Raw genomic sequence first — 24,801 nt, forward strand, 5'->3', positions numbered from 1 at the left:
CCACCCGTCCAATGGGAGTGTTTCTAAGGGTGAAGGCAGCCATACTCGCCTATGAAAGTTGCACCAAAATTTGTTCCCCTCTTTCATAATTTTTCCAATGCAATTTCTGTTCTCATAAGTTTATGAAGAATGGTTGAAATAAAATGTGCAAGATTCATTTTAATTTTAATTTTTTGGCACAGTGCTGTTTGTTTGCTACAATAAACCTCCAGTATCTCTTTCCTATATGCCCCATTCTGGCTGGAAGGAATATAGGCACCTTTGTTAGTAGCAGAATCGAAACTGCTCATTTCGTCTGCTATATATAACAAAATACCAGATTGAAGGTAACCAAGGGGGTGGGAAGAAACGAGTGGTGTTTTCTCAAGAAAGTCTTGTCCTGTTCTTAGTGGCCAAGATATACTCTATTTGCTGTCTTGAAAAATTAACAGAAATTAACAAGATTTATTTTTAAGCAATTATGGGGAAGAACGCCAAGACATTAGCATACTTGCCGGCAGTCAAAACAACACAATACACAGACTTAAGGGCCTGTTCTGCCATAGAAGTTCTTACTGCCTTCTCTGTCATCCCAGAATGCAAACAGCAAAGGCAGCCAAAAGGTAAAGGCAGATATAATGATATTCAATGGATTGGAAGCAGGCTGGTAATAAACCCGGTCAGTCCAGCACCACTTCCACTTAAGGCCGGCCCAACAATGAGGCAGACTGAGGCTGCCTCAGGTGGCAGATGCTGAGGTGCAGGGAAGGGACAGAAATACCCCTACCCTACTGCCCAGAAGTACAGTGGAAGATACTCTCCTTTCACCAGTATCAGAGTAAGGTTCAACTACAATTCAACTTGGCTTCTGTACATGCCTTATGGAAGGGTGCCATCTTGTCCTTCACCTCGGGCAGCAAAACATCTTGAGCCAGCCCTGTTTCCACTGATGACACCACCAGAGTGGCTGGTTGGAAGCCCAGCATGCATTGTCACACTGTGACTAGGTGGCCTGCGGCCCTACTTAGTCAATTGTCCATGTCCTCCCTCCATTGTTAGGTTTCTTTATCTTTGAACTGGACTTGGGCCAGACTGTGTTATGAAAGTCTATTCAATATTGAGCCAGAGCAAAATTCCAATGCATAGTTAGCACAGTAAAAACTTAAACACATTGCAAGATTCCCCCAAAATAGACCAGAGGCAGTTAATATTTCATCCAGCAGAGCTTTACTGCTACTGAAGGCAAATGAGCATAATGGTCACAAATCCAATACATTCAGGATTGGCACTGTCCATCAGAAATCCACTTGCAGCAGACTTAACTTAAACTTACAATAACTTATAATAAGTCTAAACATTAACACTAAGCATACTTTGTACAGAACACCACACCAGAAGGAAAAGAGATAGAAAGAGAAAGTGAAACTGAGGCTCCTTCTGGTCTTACTTTTATAGTCAGCAAGACCTTGACAGAAGAGTTAACAGAACCAGTTTAAGCCAGCTGTACTCAGCTTCTCTGAAGGAATAACCCAAACATCATGAACCTTCTGCTCGTTTCTTTCACACAGAGAAGCTTCCAGAACCCTCTTGAATTACAGTGGTGCCTCGCAAGATGAAATTAATTCGTTCTGCGAGTTTTTTCGTCTTGCAAATTTTTTGTCTTGCGAAGCACGGTATTAACGGTTTTAAGAAAAAGGAAACAAACTTGCAAGACGTTTTCGTCTTGCGAAGCAAGCCCATTGGGAAATTTGTCTTGCGAAGCAACTCAAAAAACCAAAAACTCTTTCGTCTTGCGAGTTTTTCGTCTTGCGAGGCATTCGTCTTGCGAGGTACCACTGTAATTAGAATAGGAAAGATCTCTACACACCAGATCAATACTTTCAGCACCAAGTAAATGCAAACTGACAGACTGTCCTTCAAACACAGGACTGTAATGTAGATACATGACCATCTTAAGCTAATGTGTAATGGTTCTAGGGGTTGCTCGTGTGTAAATGGTCGCCACATCTGGCTGGGTTGCCTGAGTGAACCTTTTCTGTCTGGACAGCCACTCGCCCCTGGCTGTCTCAATCGCTGGCAGAATCCGTCAGTGGGCGTTTCTTGAACTTCTTCCAGCAAAGAAGTTCTTTGACGCCTAGTCTCTGCCTAGTCTCCCTGCGTGGAAGCCTTCTGCGCAGGGAGGGTGTGGGCAGCGGAGGACCTGTGCTCTCCCCGCTGGTCACCGGTGAAGAGTCATGGAGCCTCCTCGCCGATTCCCCCATCTGCCCCCCCTTCTCCACTGGTGCTACGCTGATTTCCTTCCCCAGAAGATGTGCTGCTTCTCTCCCTTCCGGGACGCTCTCCGAAACCCCTCTGGAGCCCTCTCTCTCCCTCTGGCTCCGATGGCAGTTCCATGACATAATGGCAATACTCAGGGCCTCCAGGACTTTCCCAGGTGGCCTTGATATGCCAGGCTGCAATATGTACCCCGGCAATAATATATCACACTGGAATATATGCTTTCGGACCCCCCTGAGTACAAATTAAATAGATTTAAACCTGCAATTTTTAGAACTTCGAAGATTTTCTTTCTCTCCTGCGCCCCAAATTTAACCACCACCACCAAGGATTCTTCACGTAATTTACTGGGTTACCTTTTGGGGGCTGGTAAATCATTTCACTGCGTGCCATATGGATGGTGATCAGCGCCATCAGGACAGACACAAAGGGGATAAGAAAGCCAAGGTTTTTGGCCACCGACTGCTGGATGTATGAAATGATGACCAAGACAATGGCAGAACTTAAATTTTCCAGCCAATAAAACCTACAGGAGAAAAGAAAAGAAAAGAAAAGAAAAGAAATGTCCACAAGAGTCATTTTTGGAGGGATGGGAAGAAGAACCATTATTCATTAGAAGATATCAGTTTGTTTTGAAATTACATTCTTTATGGACTATAGTTTTGGGGGAAACAGGTCCATTGTTGGTAATATCCTGTGCCTTCTTTTCCAAATTTAAGGCAACAACTCCCAAGCTACACCAAAATACTCCCGTTAATCAACAAAGACCATCCTAGAAGCTCAGATGGAATTTTGTTATTTCAAGATCTTATAAGTGTACTCCATTATTGCATGGGCATTAAGAAGTGCCTCTGTGTTCTCTTCCCTGGTTGGCTGTTTTCATATATCCTCTCTGTTTATAACCAAGAAACTGAATGGTTTGGCCAAACAGTCACAGAAGTGTTGAAGAAAATAATTCCAAGTGCATTGAAGTCAAATATTTATTGGCATCACCAAATCACACAATAACCCCCCCCCAACTAATAGCATAATCTGCTGCAGCTTCTAATCCACTGCGGCATCCAATTCATTTTACAGTAATGATATGATAACACTAACTGCAACACCCGCTACCTATAAGATGATCCTACTAATTTAGAATTCATCTCAACACTTTAAAAACAGAGCCAACCGTCCCCTACTCTCTGACATTCTTCATCCGCCTTCATTGTTCAAAATCATGCAGGTGATATGGGATGCATATGCAATGGAAAAGGAAGAACCTACCAAAGAAATGTATTTTTCAATATTTACAGATAGATAGATGATAGATTGATTTATTTCTATGTATCTCGTGAATCTCTCAACAGAAACTTCTACAATTTGTGGAGGTTGTTTTCCCATCCAAATAGCCAGACACCCAACCACCAGAGTTTGCTATTAGAGGAAAAATCTGCTGATCTGCTGCACTGTTTAGTCAATCAACCAGTTAAAAAGGTGCCCCAGTTTAAAAAATCAGGCACTGGTGCTTTTTTAAATAAGTGTTTAAATACAAGAATTGCAAGTGACAATTGCCATCTGAAGAAGAGGCAACCCCTTTCTCCCACATAGAAGAGAATGCCTCTTAACATCTCTGACATAGACGTCAAGCTACAAAGAAAATAAGCTTTCCTTCCTCCAAAACAATCTTTTTGTTCCTATGGAAGTTCATGTTGCTTTCGTCCAATAATCAGTCAATTAAAATTCATACAATTAATCAACTAAGATTTCTTTAATCATACTGACAGCCATAATTCTGAAGCTTTTTTCCCCCACTCAGTAATTTGAGATCAAGAGTTATTTAAGGACTCCAAAGGTCAGGGCAGAACCTTTACAAGTCAGAAGCCCAGAGAGACCATAAGAATCCCCAGGTTGGCTTTAACTTTGAGCAAAATCATCTTTCATCTTGTTAGAGCAAAGAATGACAGCGGATGAGTCAGAGCAGAGCAGAACATCCGCAAAGAGAGCCTGGCGGAATACAGACAGCAGGCAGCCAAAGGGGGAGAAAACAATGACAGACCCAATTTGAGTAAATTTAACAGTACCGAGAACCCTTTGGCGGCTGTCAGGGTGGTATCAAAATGTCGGGAGCACCAGGAAACGGAGTTTCCCCAAGGTCACCATTGAAAGCTCTGAAAATGTCAACGCTGTTTATTTACTTAGGACCATTTCGGCTCCCATTAAACACACGTACGCAGAGGCACACATTTGTATTGAAAATAAGCCTTGTGAGCTTATCTCGCTTGGCTTGAAGATGGCTCAGGTTTGCCACAAGGAACAAGGATGAGTAACAGTTCTGACTTCGCTCACAGAAATGAAGAGAATCTTGCACACTCAATTTAGAGCCATTGTGGTGCTGCGGTTAGAGTGTTGTACTAGGACGTGGTGGGGGGTCGGGTTCAAATCCCCATTTGGCTGTGAAGCGCATTGGGTGACCTGGGGCCAGTTACACCCTCTCAGCCTAATTTACCTCACAGGGTTGTTGTGGGGGCTAAATGAGATGGGTGGGAGTCGTACATGGCACTTTGAGACCCTTGGAGAAAAAGGAGGGGATATAAACCCAATAAATAAATACATTGTCATCAGGGGGTAATATAAGACCATGGTCCCATCACCTCCTGGCAAATAGAAGGGAAAGAAATGGAGGCAGTGAGAAATTTTACTTTCTTGGGCTCCATGATCACTGCAGATGGTGACAGCAGTCACGAAATTAAAAGATGCCTGCTTCTTGGGAGAAAAGCAATGACAAACCTAGACAGCATCTTAAAAAGCAGCGACATCACCTTGCCAACAAAGGTCCGTATAGTTAAAGCTATGGTTTTCCCAGTTTTGATGTATGGAAGTGAGAGCTGGACCATAAAGAAGGCTGATCACCAAAGAATTGATGCTTTTGAATTATGGTGCTGGAGGAGACTCTTGAGAGTCCCATGGACTGCAAGAAGATCAAACCTATCCATTCTGAAGGAAATCAGCCCTGAGTGCTCACTGGAAGGACAGATCCTGAAGCTGAGGCTCCAATACTTTGGCCACCCCATGAGAAGAGAAGACTCCCTGGAAAAGTTCTTGATGTTGGGAAAGATGGAGGGCACAAGGAGAAGGGGATGGCAGAAGATGAGATGGTTGGACAGTGTTCTCGAAGCTACCAGCATGAGTTTGACCAAACTGCAGGAGGCAGTGGAAGACAGGAGTGCCTGGCATGCTCTGCTCCATGTGGTCATGAAGAGTCGGACACGACTAAACGACTATAAACGACAACTACAAGACATTACACCTACCCGCACATAATGTCAAAAAAGAGGCACCCTCTTTTCTGCCCATCTTCCCCTCTCCACAAATGTGAAATAATAGAAGGCATGTTCTGATCATGCCTCCCACTTGCCCGGATGTGGGTGGGTGGTAGTCAACTGCAGTTTATGCAGAATAGACTGACTGAAATTAATGAACATGACTCAGGGTGCGTCCCCCCCCTCAGAGTGCAACGAAGTTGTTTTTCTGGTGCATTTCACAGCTCTTCCCACACCTAGCTGTTCACACCAGGCTGGCTTTATTTGTTTCTGTGGTGTGGGGGAACACCACACCTTGACTAGAAATGAACTAGGAATGGCTTATGGACTCCAACTGTCAGGAAACTGGTTTGAGGAACAACGCAGCAAACAGCAGTATTCTGTAACAAAGCGCAGGATACGAATGTGTTTTGGTAACGTGAGTGCACAGTAGACAGGGGTGTGAACACAGTCTAAGTCATATCCATTCATTTCAATGGACTACTCTGAGAAAAAATGTAGTTTAACATCACCCTGAAAGTGTAGAAACCTATTAGTTTTGATTTGATGTAACGTAACCAACTGGGACGCGGGTGGCGCTGTGGGCTAAAGCCTCAACGCCTAGGGCTTGCCGATCGAAAGGTCGGCGGTTCGAATCCCCGCGGCGGGGTGCGCTCCCGCTGCTCGGTCCCAGCGCCTGCCCACCTAGCAGTTCGAAAGCACCCCCGGGGGCAAGTAGATAAATAGGTACCGCTTACCAGCGGGAAGGTAAACGGCGTTCCGTGTGCGGCTCTGGCTCACCAGAGCAGCGTTGTCACGCTGGCCACGTGACCCGGAAGTGTCCCCGGACAGCGCTGGCCCCCGGCCAATAGATGTGAGATGGGCGCACAAACCCCAGAGTCTGTCAAGACTGGCCCGTTCGGGCAGGGGTACCTTTACCTTTACCTTTAACCAACTGTGCAAAAACTGAGTCACATCCCTGTCCACTCTTGCCTCTGGCCTTCTCCATCTCTGGAACACGGCCCCCATAAAGTTCTCTACGAGGAAATGTGGCCCTTTAGATGAAAAATCTCTTCACACCCACCCAGTTCAAAATGAACTATGATGGTGGCCATCACCAGAACTTGGGACAATGAATTACATACGTTAAAATTATGGAAAAATAGAAAACCTTACGGGACTTGTGACTCTCATTGTGGTATAAAATATACGGAGTTCAGCGCTAGCTGAAAAAGCAACTCATAAATTACATGTTGCCATAGGCTTGGAGGATCCTGAAAAATTTCATGCTGTTTGGTGAGATTTTATCATAGATGCAACCAATACATAGGATTCCCTCTCCGCTGCACAACGTGAAAATTGGTTTTCCTAATGGTCGAAAGTACTTTAGTTACCTGATTCAAATCTCTTCCAATTGCACTTGTACTTCTATGCTTCAATGAAAAGAATAAATGGTTCTGAGGGTACTTTCTTTCATTCATCCAATTTGTCGTGATGGGTAGTATTCAACATTAGTCCTTCTCAGAGCAAACCCACTGAAGATGATGGGCATGACTAACTTAGAGTCATTAATTCCAAGGGGCCTACTCTGAGCAGGACTTACTTGAATGCCACCCTGTGGGTGAGATTGACCCAACCGGTTCTATCAGCAGAAGCCCTGAAAGAGGGCGTTCCTCCCTCTCCTTCACTCATGTGCCTACTGCACCCCCAAACATTGGGTAAAGGGGTAAGGGGAATCCCCAGGACAGCATGCAGAGGGAGCAAAGGGGGGAATTGTTCTGTCTAGAATGATTGCATAGAAATAATGACTGGAACAGCAAGAATGACTTCCATCCTATATCAATATCAATACCCCATGTTACAGGTGAGAGAAGGCAGCATTGGGCAGAGGGCTACTGCCTTCAATTACAGAAGTTTTTCAGAATACAGTGGCACCTCGGGTTACATACGCTTCAGGTTACAGATGCTTCAGGTTACAGACTCCGCTAACCCAGAAATAGTACCTCGGGTTAAAAACTGCTTCAAGATGAGAACGGAAATTGCGCGGCGACGGCAGGAGGCCCCATTAGCTAAAGTGGTACCTCAGGTTAAGAACAGTTTCAGGTTAAGAACGGACCTCTAGAACGAATTAAGTTCTTAACCCGAGGTACCACTGTATCTAGTTTCACCCTTACTGTTTTGTTTTTTAAATACTCTCTATTAATTTCCCCCATAGTTTAGCAAACAATAAAACATAACCGGGTGAGTCACATTTTGATGGAAAGTAAATATAAATAATATAGATCACTAATGTATCATAGTTCACACAAGGAGTACGAACATAGGACATGAGCTAAAAAGAAGGGAAAACAGGGAGGCATTAAAAATAATAATCAACAGAACTCCACAAAAATCACACCATTTTCACGCATTCCATATATCTGCCGAGACTGCTGTCAAGGAGTGTGGCAGCCGCGTAGTTTCTTACTACTGAACAGGGAGAAGAACAAGGAGTGCTGTATTGGACCATTTACTTATAATGCTGCTTAGGTCTTTCATTGCGTCTTTAAGATTGCTAGCCTGAGAGCAGGGACTGACTTGTTTTTATTGGCCATTCAAAAGCCAGAGCAGGAGATTTCTCAGTTGAAGGGTGGGTTAGAAACTTTTCCAACAATATATAAGTATGGCATTGCTAAGCAAGACTTCCATCAGCTAAAAATTAACCTGAAGACAATGATATAGGATTCAAAGCCCAAGGTTTTCTCAGAGTGGTTGGAATCCTTGATCCAGCAACAATGACTCAGCTCTTTTTTTAAAAGGGGGGTGGGAAACACAGCCAGAAGCATGCTTTCTTTTTCAGAGAGGGAGAAGGGAGAACACCCCCCCTTTAAGATGATGCTTAGCATCTTCAGTTTCCATAAGCATTAATTTAGCAATGTGCTTGCCAATTCAAAATATTGATTTTTTTTTATTTTACTATTACAGTTTTCGCTTTTTAGCCAAACTGAGGTGTGTCATTTGAGAAAGCCATTACACATGCTCAGAAAACAACAACTTCACGAACAGGTGTTTGAAGGGGGTTGCAGGTGCAGGGAAACCGAAAAGATAATGTACATCAGGTGAAGACATCCCTGGCTGCTCTCCGCAAATGCAATGTGACAGGTGGCCGAATCATAGAATCATAGAGTTGGAAGAGACCACAAGGGCCATCGAGTCCAACCCCCTGCCAAGCAGGAAACACCATCAGAGCACTCCTGACATATGGTTGTCAAGCCTCTGCTTAAAGACCTCCAAAAAAGGAGACTCCACCACACTCCTTGGCAGCAAATTCCACTGTCGAACAGCTCTTACTGTCAGGAAGTTCTTCCTAATGTTTAGGTGGAATCTTCTTTCTTGACAAATACAATCTCACTGCGTTTTAAGCTTCTAAAGTACACATAGCCTCTGGGTGCATTCAGACATAGAGAATATTGCATAGTGTTTTCCTGATTATACAGTGGTACCTCAGGTTACAGACTCTTTAGGTTACAGACTCCACTAACTCAGAAATAGTACCTCGGGTTAAGAACTTTGCTTCAGGATGGGAACAGAAATCGTGCTCTGGGGGCGCGGCGGCAGTGAGAGGCCCCATTAGCTAAAGTGGTGCTTCAGGTTAAGAACAGTTTCAGGTTAAGAACGGACCTCCAGAACAAATTAAGTTCTTAACCCGAGGTACCACTGTAAGGCTAGTGCTTCTGTCCTGTTTTATAACGTTAGTTTCACATTGCAGCACATTTTGTGCTATGGAACTGTGGGGTTTTGACTGATATACAGGCACTGACCAATTGGTGCGTGACCGCACACCTGTGCATCGCACCAAACCCAGAAGTAACTTTAAAAATGGCAAAAATGGCCCCAAAAGAGTCCGGAAAGGGCAAAAAAGCATGAAAACAGCACCTAGTAATTGCATGAGCCTTTGCAAGTGCAATCTCAGGATTCCTTGCACCGACCATTGAGGCCTGTGGAGAGTTGGAGTTTGAGCAAGGAGATTTGGAGGGAGCAATTATGATGGAATTTGGTATTTGGGAAGTGCTGCTGGTTTTTAAAAGGGGATTCCAAGGTTTCCAGAGGTTTAGAGTGTTTCAGGCTTTTCCAATGGTGTTTCAAAGATAGTGGTACCTCGGGTAAAGTACTTAATTCGTTCTGGATGTCCGTTCTTAACCGGAAACTGTTCTTGACCTGAAGCACCACTTTAGCTAATGGGGCCTCCCGCTGCTGCTGTGCAATTTCTGTTCTAATCCTGAGGTAAAGTTCTTAACCCAGGGTACTATTTCTGGGTTAGCGGAACCTGAAGTGGGTAACCTGAAGCGTATGTAACCTGAAGCGTGTGTAACCCGAGGTACCACTGTAGATGCAATTTCACATAAATGCATGGTGCCTCAGAATATAACCCCTGCGTAAATGGGGAGTTTCCTATACCAGCATGTTGTGCTCCATTTCAATCGCATCAGTAAGCACGGTGTGGCACAACAGCGAACATCATTGGGTAATGCTACTACTACCCCATGAAAACAGAAGGAAAGAACTGCATGCCAATCTACCACCCGAAATTTCATCACTTTACCCCTGCAGTTTTCTGGGTTAAGAGAGAAGCCAATGGATTTTTCTGGAATCAGATAACACAGAAATGAGCTCTAAATGCGCATTTACACCCCCATAGTTTTCTGAAAGTAGCATTTGGCTCAAATACAATGCAGAAATTAACAGTTAGAGAGGCGTTGGGAAAATGGAACAAACTCTGGTGTGGATGCAGCCTATGTCTGGGCTGCAGGCCTGCACGTGGGGGGACCAGCCAATACCTCATCGCCTCCTTTCTCCTTGACTTGGTGATCGTAAAGGCAGACAACACTCTGGATGCAGAATTGATGGTCAACGTAAAGGCCTGCATTGCCAGTGAATTATCTTCTCAAAGCATATAGCTAAATTAGACACATCCTTATGACCGGCTATCAAGTAAAAAAAGGCCTGAGCTATAATTACGTGCACTTGCAATGAAGAGGCCAAAGACTAAACTTCATTATGCTAGATTTAAGATCGGAGCCATGTGTCCTTTCTTCAAACCACACAGTGCCGGAGAAATTAGCTTTTTATTACCTGCCTTCCTTTGCCTAGCAAAAGCCCCAAGCGCCACCCCACTCGGTTTACCCCAAGGGTACATTTTATATGCATTAATCTTTCCCTTTGTAATCAACACCAGAAAGTGTCACTTTGATTAAACAAAAAAAAGAAAAAAGGAGAGGAAAAAAGGCTCCTCTGAATTACTAGGACTGCAGTACAATAAATTCTCTTGAGCTATCGCTCAGATTGGTCTTCAGACTTAATTCTCCAGAGTCTTATTTAATCAAAATGATGTTGCTAATTAAGGATTAAAACCTGGAATTTTATTTATTATTTCAAAAGGGAAGATGTTTCCCCCCTTCCTTATTCTCTCCTTCGGGTAGGTCAAGGAGAAGGAATTTGCTCAGAGGAACCAAACCATCTTGCTACCTTCTGCAAAGCTGCAATATTTAAGAATGTTTGGATTTAATCCAAAGACGGAGATATAAATATAATTGGGGAGGAGGGGGTGGTTATGGAAGCACTGAAAATATCCTTAGAAAACTGTCCCACAATGGAAGAAAGCAAATATATTTCTACTGATAATTTAATTATCAATATTAAAAAGTTCAGTGGTATTAGTGAATAGAGATAAGCAATTTTCATTACTCAATAGATATCTATTGACTTGCCAATGCCAGGACACTTGTGTGGCCAACAACTGTTTTGTGAATGGCCATAGTTCAATCATGCAATTATCAGTATATGTACTTTTCTGAATTTTATTTCGCTCTGACTCCACTGCTTACAATTCCTTCCTCCCAGCTGTGTGCGTATGTGTTGATGAACTCAGCTGTGAAACTGCTGTGAAACTTATGTCAGGATAAATTTGTTACAAGAAAACAGAAGAGGGGGTCCCCAAATGAAAATAACAGAAAGCCCAAGTCTCGGGGACCCAGTTACAAAAATAATATCCTTTGTAATTGGGTTCCTGTGACTTGGTCTCTTTGTTATAATAAATTTGTGAGCCTTCGTGGTGCCACAAGGCTCTCTGCTGTTGTTTGTAAAAAATGGTATGCAGACGGTAACGCCTTTGGGAAAGTATTTTAATCAGAGGTAACTAAAATGTATGTGTTTCATATCAATGCAGATGAGAGCCATGCAGAGGAATAGGCATTTATTATGACCTCTGCAGGAAATCTATATGGAGCTATTCAAAGTTTGTAAGTCATTGCGGCTAGGCTCCCTGTACTATTTATTAACCCAGAAAGAGGTTGGCTAGTGTTCGACAATGCGATCATTCATATCTATGAAATTATTTTTTACATTTATGTCCCAGCTTTTCTCTAAGGAGCGGAAGATTATGTATGTAGTTTTCCACCTCCCATCTCCCTTTACCCTCACAACAGCCCCACAAGGTAGGTTAGATGGGAAGCTATGACCGAGCTTAGTGGATGAAGGAAGATTTGAAACTACTCTTAGTCCAGCTCTTAGTAAAAAGAAAGGTGAAGGTAAAGGACCCCCGGACGGTTAAGTCCAGTCAAAGGCGACTATGGGGTTGCAGCGCTCATCTCACTTTCAGGCTGAAAGAGCCGGCGTTTGTCCACAGACAGCTTTCTGGGTCATGTGGCCAGCATGACTAAACCGCTACTGGCACAACGGGACACCATGACGGAAACCAGAGCGCACAGAAACACTGTTTACCTTCCTTCCGCAGTGGTACCTATTTATCTACTTGCACTGGCGTGCTTTCGAACTGCTAGGTTGGTAGGGGCTGGGACAGAGCAACAGGAGCTCACCCCGTTGCCGGGATTCGAACCGCCAACATTCTGATCGGGAAGCTGAAGAGGTTCAGTGGTTTAGACCACAGTGCCACCCGCATCCCTATCCTTGCTTAACACAACAATGGTAGCCTTGCCTCATGCACGCCTTCCCAGAGTTGCACCAGAACAAAGGTGATTCTTCCTTCTCTTGGGGAAGGTCTATAGCTCAGTGGAAGAGCATCTGCCTTGAAAGCAGAAGGTCCCAAGTTCAATTCCCGGCATCTCCCGGTAGGGTTATGTAATGTGTGTGGGGTTGCTTGTGCGTAAGTTGCCGCCTCTCCTGGCTATGTTGCCTTGTTAAACCTTTCTGTTTGGACAGCCCTTCACTTCGTGGCTGCCTCAGTCGCTAGCAGAATCCGTCAGTGGGCGTTTCTTAAACCTCTTCCAACATAAAAGTTGTTTGACTCCCAGTCTCCTCCTACTCTCTCTGCGTGGAAGCCTTCTGCGCAGGGAGGGCGCAGGTAGCGGAGGACCCGTGCTCTCCCCACTGGTGTCCAGTGAAGAGTCATGGAGCCCTCTCGCCGATTCCCCCATCTGCCCCCCTTTATCCCTGGTGTAACGTTGATTTGCTTCCCCCTCTGCTGAACTGCCTCTCTCCCTGCTTGGCCCTTCTCCAGCATCATTTGAGAGCCTTCCCTCCGCCTCAGGCTCCGATGTCAGTTCCCTGACAGGTTAGGAGACCACAGCGCCACCCCTGTCCTCACTCTAACCACTCTAACCATGCCAGCTCTTCCACATCTTTCTATGCCAACACATCTCTGTTGTTATCCCTTTTCAGTAACATCTGCTTGTTTAAATGATTATTAATTTGGCCTGCAAGAACTGTGGAATTATTAGCTGCTGTTGCCATGTTCTCTGATGTTGCACTGGTAGAAGGCAGCTCTGAGAAAGCAAAGTGAGTTGCTTGTGGGGAAACTGTCCTCAATAAACACACGAGACGTAACTGGCTGTGTTCTTAGATAAACAAGGTATGCTGTTCATTGTATCAAATTGTAAATTTCAACAGAAGTAACTCATAAAGTTCAACAAACGAACAAAGCAGAAGACCCGGTGGATAGGATCATTCTTTAGTCAATTCATGCATAAGGTCCATCCATGTAATGGTGTCTATTCCACTTGTCTGTTCATAAAGTCCAAACAATTCACATGAGAGGTTGTTACAGTTCCAGAAAATCCTTTCACAGAGTCTAGACAAGGATTTCCGGAATATTGGCCTTGTTTCACCATCCTGGGCTTCTTCAGTAGTTAAAGCACATATGTGATATTACAAGACAGTGGTTCTTATGGGATAGTAGTAGCTGTGGAAACTGCTTTACGTGACCATAGGTTTGTTTGTTGTTGTTTTGTGGGGAAACTGTGGCATTTCAGATGTTTCTGGACTCCTCGCACTACCCTGGGATCAAGACGAGACCTAGGAGAAGCTAGTAAGCCACTATGTATTCCCTCGATTTTCCAGAATGTTTGCTGAAGGGAAGATACAGTAGTACCTTGGTTTAAGAACAGTCCTGTTTAGACTTCCGGGTTCGGGGGATCGGGTCTGACCGCTGCGGCGAAGCGGGGGCCCTTTAAAAATCACAGGTGGGTGAAGCCTGTGAACGTGGGGACTCGGCGGGCACCTTTTGCACCCCCCCAAATTGCGAAAGGAACCCTTTTAAGGGCTCCGGAGCGAGACGGGGTGAACGGCGCTGTGCTGAGAGTCGACTGCTTCTTCCACGGAGTGAAGCCGCATAGCCGTTATCGGAGAGCGCTGACTTCTTCCTGGGACAATTTGACTTTGAAAGCAACTACCCGTGAGTAGGATTAAATTGGATTTAAAGGGAAAAACAAGTAAATTCGGCACCGAAGCAGGAAGGTATAAACAGGAAGTCTGCCTTCCTTTCTTGTAAATAGATCAAAGCAAAGAGACTGTAAGCGGAAACTCTGAAAGACGCTTGAAAAAAGACTTAAATCTCAACATCAGGAAAGCGATCTCCCCTCCGGATTGCAGGAGAGGAGGGGGGAAAGGTTTGAACTGTATTTATCTGCAAAAAAAGGGGGAAAGGAAGCTAAAATCCACTGCCTAAAACCTGGGAATGGACTGCCCCGAGATAAGGAATGCCGCTCTGTGGAAAGCCTATGAAGAAACCAGAGGCCTTTCTTCTAGGCATAGTCGGCCAATTGGTGCCAAAGAAAGACAGAACTTTTTTTATGTATGCCACAACAGCAGCAAGAATACTCATTGCAAAGTATTGGAAGACACAAGATCTACCCACCCTGGAAGAATGGCAGATGAAGGTGATGGACTCTATGGAACTGGCGGAAATGACTGGCAGAATCCGAGACCAGGGAGAAGAGTCGGTGGAAGAAGATTGGAAGAAATTTAAAGACTATCTATAGAAATATTGTAAAATTAATGAATGTTAGAATGATGTTGGATAGAAATTAAGTGGTTTTCAGCTGTAATACTATAAGGGAATATGAAAAATGGATTATTAATAGGTAAAAATTTAACGTTACAATATTTTAAGATTAAAGATTAGGATAAACAAAGAGGGTAAGGATTTGCTGAACCAACAAACTGAACTGGAATACAAAAAAGGGAGGCGTGAGGAGGTCCGGGAAATAAGCTAATGAAAAATAAGTAATGGAAAGAATGAGTTGTTTTTAACCATTTTTATTTTGTATTTTTATTTTGTATTTTCTTATTTTTTTATTTTCACTTTGTAATACTTTGAAAATCTTAATAAATATCTTATTAAAAAAAAAAAAAGAACAGTCCTGTTTAAGAACAATTCGGTTTACAAACTCCGGAAAAGCAGAAATAGTGTCCTAGTTTGAGAACTTTACCTCGGTCTAAGAACGGAATCCGAATGGTGGAAGCGCACCAGCAGCAGGAGGCCTCATTAGGGAAAGCGCACCTCGGTTTAAGAACGGTTTTGGTTTAAGAATGGACTTCCAGAATGGATTAAGTTCGTAAAACGAGGTACCACTGTACTAGGAATGCAAGAATGCACCAGGTGCATGCTGGGTACACAGTGGAGCCAAGATGGCCATGTACCTCTGGGAACTTACAAGAAGGATATGAAAAGGATGGTCATCCCCAGTCATTTGCCATTAGCATCTGGTAACTGAGAAGTATGCACCCTCTGAGCAGGGATGTTGCATTTAAGGGCCAACCTTGATGCAAAGCTAAACACACTAAAAACCCCCAGTGCTCAACAGCCAACCCAATATCCTTGTCAACAATTGTTCAGTGGAGATTTTAAAACTGGCGGCCTTCCAGTGGGGCAGTCTCACACAGGAGCACAATGGAGGGAACAAGGATTTAAAACGCATGGGCTGTGTCCCTGCAGAAGTGGTTGGACTACAGCTCCCATCATCCCTGGTCCCTGATCATGCTGACTGAGGCTGATGGGAGTTGGAGTCCAGCAACATTGGAGTCAGGATATTTCATCAGCTACCGAGATCTTTCAAAGCAACACCCCTTCCCCACCACTATTCTCCCAATTGCAACAGCGGCAAGCACTGACCAGTTGAAGAACGACAGAAGCTCCTTTTCTCTGTAAGCATCAAGGTCGTAAACGCTCAAGGGACACACGATGGCTCTTATTCCTCCTGAGCCAAGGCAGGTGGCTGACAGCCCCACGTAAAAGAGGACCTGTTGCTCTCTTCTAGCCAAGGTGTGGAGGACGTAGTGCTTATCTATGAAGAAATCTTCAAAGGGGAAGGCGACGACAGGTAACAGGGCTGTACCTGCAACATGAAAGGCAGTGTGTGTGAGAAGGGCAGGATGAAAGGGTAACTAAGAAATGAAAGTATTCCTTATGACATTTTTTTAAATAAAAAAATAGGGGGACAGTTGTGTAACCAGACCGTGTTAAACGCCCCAAATGATTTGACAATTCTCTGTCTGCCCCCACCAGCATAGTCATCATCACCATCATTTATTATTTATACCCCACCCATCTGGCTGGACTTCCCCAGCCACTCTGGGCGGCTTCCAAAAAAATATTAAAATACTGTAATACGCCAAACATTAAAAGCTTCCCTAAACAGGGCTGCCTTCAGATGTCTTCTAAAAGTCTGGTAGTTGTTCTTATCTTTGACATCTGGTGGGAGGGCGTTCCACAGGGAAGGCGCCACTACCGAGAAGGCCCTCTGCCTGGTTCCCTGTAACTTGGCGTCTTGCAGTGGGGGAACTGCCAGAAGGCCCTCGGTGCTGGACCTCAGTGTCCGGGTAGAACGATGGGGGTGGAGATGCTCATCAAAAGGACTATCAGGCCGTGCACACCTTATTATACCTTCAAAGCATATGTGCTCTTCCAAGCCCACATTTCCAGCAAGTTCACACTCCTGTCTCAGCGACATCTATGCTGGCTTCGTCTTGCCCACAGAATGGAAGATGGAGGGATCCCCAAGGATGTGCTCTACAAGGAGCTGGCTTCAGTCACCAGCCCTATTGGCAGATCAACTCTGCATTACAAAGGTATCTACAAATGTGACATCAACCCCGCCGTGTGGGAATCCCTTGCAGATGACTGCAGTGCCTGGAGACAGGCAGTCAGGTCGTGTATCCACAGCAGTGGCCAGAGGAGGAATGACCGCTGGGTGCAGTGCAGAGAGAAGAAATGCCATTGTGCATCTGCAGTAGCACAACCGGATGCCTTCATCTGTCTCTGCTGCAACAAAACATGTCTCTCCCATATCGGTCTCTACAGCCAAAGGCACACTCCTCCATTGCCTCCCAAGACAGAAGGATGCCAACAATAAGATGTACATTCTTTCCCTCAAAGGATTCTGGGCAATGTAGTTCACACACATTCACACCCACCCACCCACCCACCACAGAGTTACAATTCCCAGAATTCTTTGAGGAAGAAAATGTGCTTCAGATGTGTTTTAAATGTATACTGTGCACACAGCCACACTTGCAGCGCATGCTACATCCATGGCAGAAGGTGCTCTATTGCTGCACCACCGTTTTTGTCCAGAACCACCCAAAATAGTTTGGGAATCCATCATCTACATAAATGACAATCAAAGAAAGCAAATAAAGTACCCCAATCAAGTCGCAGGGATTGGAGAATATTTTCTATCCTTAAGTTCAGTTGTCCACATTTCTACAATAGTGGAAATCACAATAGTGATTTTCTTTCTTTAAAAAAAAAATGTCCTCATGACAATTCATCAGCATTTCAGTTGAAGTCTTCTAATGCACACAACTGTATGCAATTCCCCCTTACATACCTTTGCAAAGCAAGGTATACACTCCCTATACAATGCATTGTTGCATGTTATTTCCACTTACATCTTTTAAACACAATGTACCCAAGCACATGCATTTAGCAGACATTAGCTGCAGAACTGCCTTGCGAAATTGCAAAATTCGGAGATGTGCAAATTTAGAGAAATGGCCTTGTTTCGGTTTGCGTACTGTTTGCAGAAAGCCCGAATTGGGTAGGTTCGCCTTGGAATGCTAACTGTGTCTGATTTCATCCCCACCCCTGGGAAGTGGCGCTACCAGATACCTACCTACGAAATGCAGAAACGCACAGATATACGCCAGTTTGCTCCGTCCCACCAGGCACTGGGCAAGCCAGCCCATCAGAAGCGGAGCCACCATGCAGGCGCCTACAAAGCAGAGATTGATCGTGGCTGCCTGGTGGTTGGGATAGCCAAGCTTGATAGTGCAGAAAAGGATCATGTTGCAGACGATGCCAAAGAAAGTGAACTTTTCGCACAGCTCCACGAGCAGTAGCCAGATTGTTCCTTGGATTTCCTTCCTTGGCTTAGAGCTGGAGATGCCATCGCTGTCTTGGCTGGCTGTGGGTTTTCCACCCTCCTTCGTGGGTACAGTGCTTAGCAGTTGCCCATCTGGCATGAGTTTCATATCTACAAGAGGCATCACTTGCTGTTGCTGGAGGATAGTAGCTCGGGGCAAGGCAATCCTTTTTGTGTGAGCGCACTTCAGTCACCCGCTTCTGTAACCGGCACACAAGTGAGACCGTTGCGTTAAATTCCACATCTCGCCACAACAATTCTCAGATCCTCATCTTTTACAGATCCAAGCCGTCTAACTAACTTACTTGAGCACACAGGTTTTTCAGAAACCAATCGGTTTAATTAGCTCGTTATGTGGCAAACATGACCTCCCCCCCCCGCGACCGCAAAGCAACAATTGCCTATTAAAATTATGTGAATCCAATAGAAAGTGCAGCAAACTTTATCTGCCCGCTGCAGATAAAGGTTTAAATACCGAGGAAGGCTAAAGCACCTCAGCAAAATTCAAGTATTGGGATCAAGGAAAAAATAATGCAGGGCTAATATTCCAACGCTTTTAATTAAGCAACTGCGGATGAAACTGGGAGCAAAGCGATAAAGACAGGAAGGATGCACATAAGCAAATGAGCAATAGCTTATCGTTATAACATTTCTTGTTATTATTCGAGTTAAATTGAGATAAGAAAGTTAATTAGGAGGGGGGGGAAGTATACGCCACTACATTTAAGTGCAGTAAGTCGTATCTCCGTCAGCATCCCTCCTGCCAAATAATTGCAATGGACTAATGAAAACAGGGTGGGGGTGGGTATCGTAAGGAAAATCTCAGTGCAAAATTTATCTGTTTTGACTGTGTTCTGGTCGCAACTGTTTGCTGCTATTCAGAAGGGAGAAAGTGCCTTTTTTTTGGAGGGAAGCAATGGTCAGTGGCAAGCAGACAAAAATTAAAACTAAAATTAAGAAGTGAATTCCATGCAGAAGGGCAGCAGTCATCGTGAGCTGACTGGGGCAGGCTGTTACACAGAGGCTCTGAACCAAACTGACTCCTGTTCTGAACCCGAGGTTCAGGCAATGCTGCCTGAATCCCATGTTGAGAAAGGCTGCTGCTGCACTTGTTGCAAAAGCTGGCTCCTCCTGGACTGTGAATGCTGTCCACCCATCCATCAGTGTTGTGCAGATGTGCAAATAAAAGTATATATCATAGGGCTGACATATGTGTGGGATTTCAAAGGTGGAAGTGATGTCTGGGGGGAATTTCTGGAAGACAGCGGTTTGTCCTGGATCTTTGGCAAGTACAGTGGTACCTCGGGTTACAGAAGCTTCAGGTTACAGACTCCACTAACCCAGAAATGGTACCTCGGGTTAAGAACTTTGCTTCAGAATGAGAACAGAAATCACATGGCGGCCGCAGGAGGCCCCATTAGCTAAAGTGGTACCTCAGGTTAAGAACAGTTTCAGGTTAATAATGGACCTCCAGAACAAATTAAGTTCTTAACCCGAGGTACGACTGTAAACTGAAAAAAAAATCACAGTTTTTTGGGGGCTCAACGACTTTCGTGGTATCTTGGTTTTTCCTTTTTGTAATATGGCAGCCCTAATATATCATAAAGATACCATAGTCACATACACAGCACACATATGAAGCACTACAATACCAGTTTAATAGCCATGGAGAATCCTACGAACTGTAGTTTGTTACAAGTGCTATAATAATAATAATAATAGTAATAATTTATTACTTATACCCTGCCCATCTGGCTGGGCCTCCCCAGCTACTCTGAACGGCTCCCAACAGAATATTAAAAACACAATAAAACATCAAACATTAAAAACTTCCCTAAACAGGGCTGCCTTCAGATGTCTTCTAAAAGTCAGATAGTTGCTTAGCTCCTTGGCATCTGATGGCAGGGCGTTCCACGGGGCAGGTGCCACTACCGAGAAGGCCCTCTGCCTGGTTCTCTGTAGCTTCACATCTCGCAGGGAGGGAACTGCCAGAAAGCCCTCAGAACTGGACCTCAGTGTCTGGGCTGAATGATGGGGGTGGAGATGCTCCTTCAGGTGTAAGGAGTGTTCATCTTATAGAGCTACAATTCCCAGCACCTCTAACAATCTACAGTTCCCGTGGTTCTCCATGGCTGTTAAAGTGGCATAAGAGTGCTTTAAATGCATGGTGTGAATGTGATGTTAGGCTGCTTGGTCTCCAAGAGTCAGCGAACTGCTGGGAAGGTACAAGGAAAGCAACATGGGAGGCAAGGGATTTGCGGAGGCAAGAAGTGAATGCGCAGCATCTTTGCAGAGTGAAAAAACCATTCACAGACATTCAAGACACAGCCCCATCACTCACCACTGGGCAAGCATATAGTTTTTTAAAAACATGTATTTCAAACATGCAATTTTATTGCACATACTTGTTTTAAAACCACCGCTTTTGTTTATATTTTCGATACGTTTCACATCAATTTATCTTCAATGTTTGATTTACATGTGTTTTAAATAAATACTGCCTATTGGTGGTTTGTTTTTGTTTGTTTTGCAAACTGCTTAGAGGCTTTGGCTGAGGAAGCAGTCTAAAAACCTTGACAACCAAATAACAAAATTAAATTGCTTTTTTGTAGGGGTGGGGAAGTAGGAGGCTGACAAGGAAATCTAAAAGGCCCACTCTCCAGTTCCCTTCCATTTCAGTCAAATCATAAATTCCCCATACACACACACACACACGGAGCTAAAGGGACTTGTCACAAAATCTAAGGGGGTCCCCTTCTTCCCCCACAATTTAGGCACCTTTAATCAACTTTTAATCTCAGACATATACTTCTACGCATTTTAAAATAGATACAATTCTCCCTGAAGAACCACCAGTCCTAATGAACAACCATGTCAGGCCAGGACTAATTAATAAAAGAAAGAAGACAATAAGAATCCCTGAGTGTTTTTCTGGAAAATTGGGTCAGGGAGAGATCTTTGGTAGAACAAACAGGGGTCTAATCCTGCCTCTAGAAGTTTTCCAGTACCTGATACAAGCAGCAGTTGTGGTCTGGCTTCCCTTCTTGCTGCCAGTTTCAGCTTCTGACAGTCGGAGCCTTCAGTTCCAAGACACTTTCCCCCCCCCCCCAAAGGCCTAATCCTGCATTGATTTAAGCCTCACTAGGGGAAGATTTAAGACTGACTTGGGAGTGAACCCCAGTGGGACTTCCTTCCAGTAAACATGCAAAGGTCAGAGCACTCTTACCAAACTTGCAGCATGAGACCCGAGAGAGTCAGCAAGCCGGGTCAAACCACCCTCAGGATTTGCATTCCACATTTATAGCCCCTGATACCACATAGCAGGCTTACTCCAAAGCAAATCTCATGGAACTGAATGAGACTTGCTCCCAAGTAGGGAAGGTGCACTGAATATGTCCATTTTGGTTTCTCTCAGTTTCTCTCTTTTCCACTCTCACATTCCCACATTAGTTTGCAAATTAATTCATTAGCACCTGACTGAAATTTCATGTAATATGCTCATTTTTGTATGCCACTTTGTCCAACATACGCATTTCCCCTAATATATCTCTGCTATTTTTTTAGTAATACAGTGGTACCTCGGGTTAAGAACTTAATTTGTTCTGGAGGTCTGTTCTTAACCTGAAACTGTTCTTAACCTGAAGCACCACTTTAGCTAAAGGGGCCTCCCACTGCTGCTGCATGATTTCTGTTCTCATCCTGAAGCAAAGTTCTTAACCCGAGGTAATATTTCTGGGTTAGCGGAGTTTGTAACCTGAAGCGTATGTAACCTGAAGCATATGTAACCTGAGGTACCACTGTACATTCATTTCTATACGACATTTACTCGAGTATATGCACATTTATATGTACATGGTACTCGATTGCAAAATTTGACAACATACGAATTTTGAGAGGTTAGGGTTCACATATTGTTTCGCAAAGTGTGAATTAGGTGGGTTTGACTTTAAATTCAAATAGAAACAAAATTCACCTCCATCCAGACTCGCAACTAGCGTGCATGGGATTGCAGCCAAGGGCTATAATACATCCACATTTGCTCGGAAGCAGCCTATCAAATTTAAACATTTCAAATCATCGGTTTTAACTTTTCTCTTAATAATTTCGTTGTTCCGTCCTCTTTGTAAACTGCTTTGGGGTTCCCCTCCCCTCCACAATTTAGTTCCAAATCTGAAAAGAAAACATCGGTGGACAACTCTGTGTATATTTGCAAGAAGAAAGTTTTAAGCTATTTCGCAATGTTCTTGGAAGTCTGTTTGAATCAAACAGGGAGGGGGGAAATTAGGTACAGAGGGATGGGCGGTAATTGCCATAAACAAGAGATATGTGCTAAATCCTTCCTCTTTGATTTCTAGGAGCCCTGTTCAATTTGGTTACTGAGATTTCATTTAGAGGACAGCCTGTGTGTGTCTTGAGTTATTATTTGGCGCCATAAGGTCTAGAAACTCTTACAGAAAAAGACTGGATCTAATGATGCCCGATTAACACCAGACACATACCCTCCAACATTTCTCCGATTAAAATAGGGACATCCTATTCCAACAACCACAACAACAACAACAACAACCACTCACAATAATAATAAACCCTACCCATCTGACTGGGTTGTCCCAGCCATTCTGGGCGGCTTCCAACATATATAAAAACATAAAACAACGTGAAACAACTTCCCTAGACAGGGCTGCCTTCAGGTGTATTCTAAAAGTTGTACAGTGGTACCTCTGGATGCAAACAGAATCCATTCCGGAGCCCTGTTCACATCCAGAAGTGAACGCAACCCACATCCGTAGGTCGCGATTCGGCGCTGCCGCGCATGCGCATGATATCATTTTGAGTGTCTGCGCATGTGCATGCACGAGCGACAAAACCCGGAAGTAACGCGCTCCGTTACTTCCAGGTCGCAGTGGAGCACAACCCGAAAATATTCATCTTGAAACTACTTCAACCCGAGGTATGACTGTATAGTTACTTTGCTCAGGGATTGCATAACTCCATACCCTCCAACATTTCTCCAATGAAAATAGGTACGTCCCAAGGAAAAGTGGGATATTCCAGTATCAAATCAGAAATCAGGATGGCTTCTGTAAATCCAGGACTGTCCATGGAAAATAGGGACACTTGGAGGGTCTGTAGATGTGGTGATGGGCAAACTCCCATTGGCTTCCACTGATTTTTTTTGGCCCTCTAGCCTTTCCTGAGCCTTCTCAAATGGGAGAATCACCAAAAAACCAGAGGGATAGGAGGAGCCCTGGCTGTCTGATGAACTTGGGAGAAGGAGGTTGGAAGGCTGGCTAGCAGTGGTGATGGTGGTCAAATCCAGATAGGAGCCCAGGCTCTGCTTTGGAACTGTCTGGGTTTGCCTCACACCGGGCATGAGGCACCAGGGAGTTTCCCAGTCCAGACTTTGTCCCCATTGCTAACAGGGAACAAAACCCCCTTCCAACACACACACACAATCATAGCTGTCAACTTTCCCCCTTTTTAAAGGGAAATTCCCTTATCCTGAATAGAATTCCTCACAAGAAAAGGGAAAAGCTGACAGCTATGCACACAATGCTTGTAGGCAGATCTTTGCTCACAGTTACTGAGAAACAAATGCTACTAAGTTTGAAGAAAGATACTTACTTCCTAGTCAGTGGGCTGCATTGCCTCAGAGACCAATTTGCCCTGCTTATCTTCACACAATGCAGCTCTGGAGGCAGAAAACTCAGGCTCCAGACCCTGGTCTGTGCACAAGCTGTTGTGGCAGAAAGAGCAGGCAGACCCAAGCAGGAGAAATACCTTTTTCAGACTGGCTCGAAACATGTTTACAAACTGAGTCTGGTGGGGCTTACTCTCAAGTAAGTGTCTGTAGTATACCACTATGCAAGCATCTTGCGTTTCCCCATCTGCAGACTTTCCGCAGCAAAGCTTGTCTAGCAATCAAAATCATAGAGGTAGGATATCCCGTCTGTCAATCAGTTGCAGACACAGAGATGCCAAGTATTTTGTTGTGATAAGGCTCCTGTGCATGCAGCTGGTGGAAGATTTCTCCATGTCAGGTAGCTGTTAAAGGCACGCACACTAATTGAAAGTGGCTGTATTGGGTCCATAGGAGCTAATCTAACCTAATCTATGGTAGGAAAATAGTGGGCAAGCTTTCAGATCGTTCAGAACTCTTCATCAGGTTGGCTGGAACTCAAGTGCTTGCTCACATTTTGGTTGTGTATTGACTTGCTGTGTATTTTGGTAAGAATTCACAAAACCTGGCAGAAGTGAGATATGGGAAAACTGGAAGGTTTTTGGAGTACAGTGGTACCTCGGGTTAAGTACTTAATTCATTCCGGAGGTCCGTACTTAACCTGAAACTGTTCTTAACCTGAAGCACCACTTTAGCTAATGGGGCCTCCTGCTGCCGCCGCGCCGCCGGAGCATGATTTCTGTTCTTATCCTGAAGCAAAGTTCTTAACCTGAAGCACTATTTCTGGGTTAGCGGAGTGTGTAACCTGAAGCGTATGTAACCCGAGGTACCACTGGACCTGGAAAGTTTGTCTATTAGGCGAAATCAAGGTCCTAGTTCATAAAAATAATGAGCAAGGCTTTTCAGCAAATGCTCTGTCTTTACCTAGAATCCTAGAACTGCAGAG

General features: G+C 44.3%; 1 protein-coding gene across 1 annotated transcript in view; it reads right to left on the bottom strand.

Moving 5' to 3' along the window:
• The window catches only part of SLC15A5 (solute carrier family 15 member 5), a 52,268-nt gene extending 31,058 nt beyond the window's left edge, over positions 1-21,210 (bottom strand). Inside the window, exons 1-4 of the mRNA XM_082239014.1 lie at positions 21,184-21,210; positions 17,927-18,375; positions 15,925-16,147; positions 2,613-2,782 (exon numbers count right to left, since the gene is read on the bottom strand). Of these exons, the coding sequence (XP_082095140.1) occupies positions 2,613-2,782; positions 15,925-16,147; positions 17,927-18,299 (766 nt within the window). The 5' untranslated portion in view covers positions 18,300-18,375; positions 21,184-21,210. The remainder of the gene's footprint in view (positions 1-2,612; positions 2,783-15,924; positions 16,148-17,926; positions 18,376-21,183) is intronic.
• Between the last annotated feature and the right edge of the window lie 3,591 nt (positions 21,211-24,801).

This window comes from Podarcis vaucheri, assembly GCF_965113315.1.
Source record: "Podarcis vaucheri genome assembly, chromosome: 10".
Lineage (NCBI taxonomy): Eukaryota > Metazoa > Chordata > Lepidosauria > Squamata > Lacertidae > Podarcis > Podarcis vaucheri.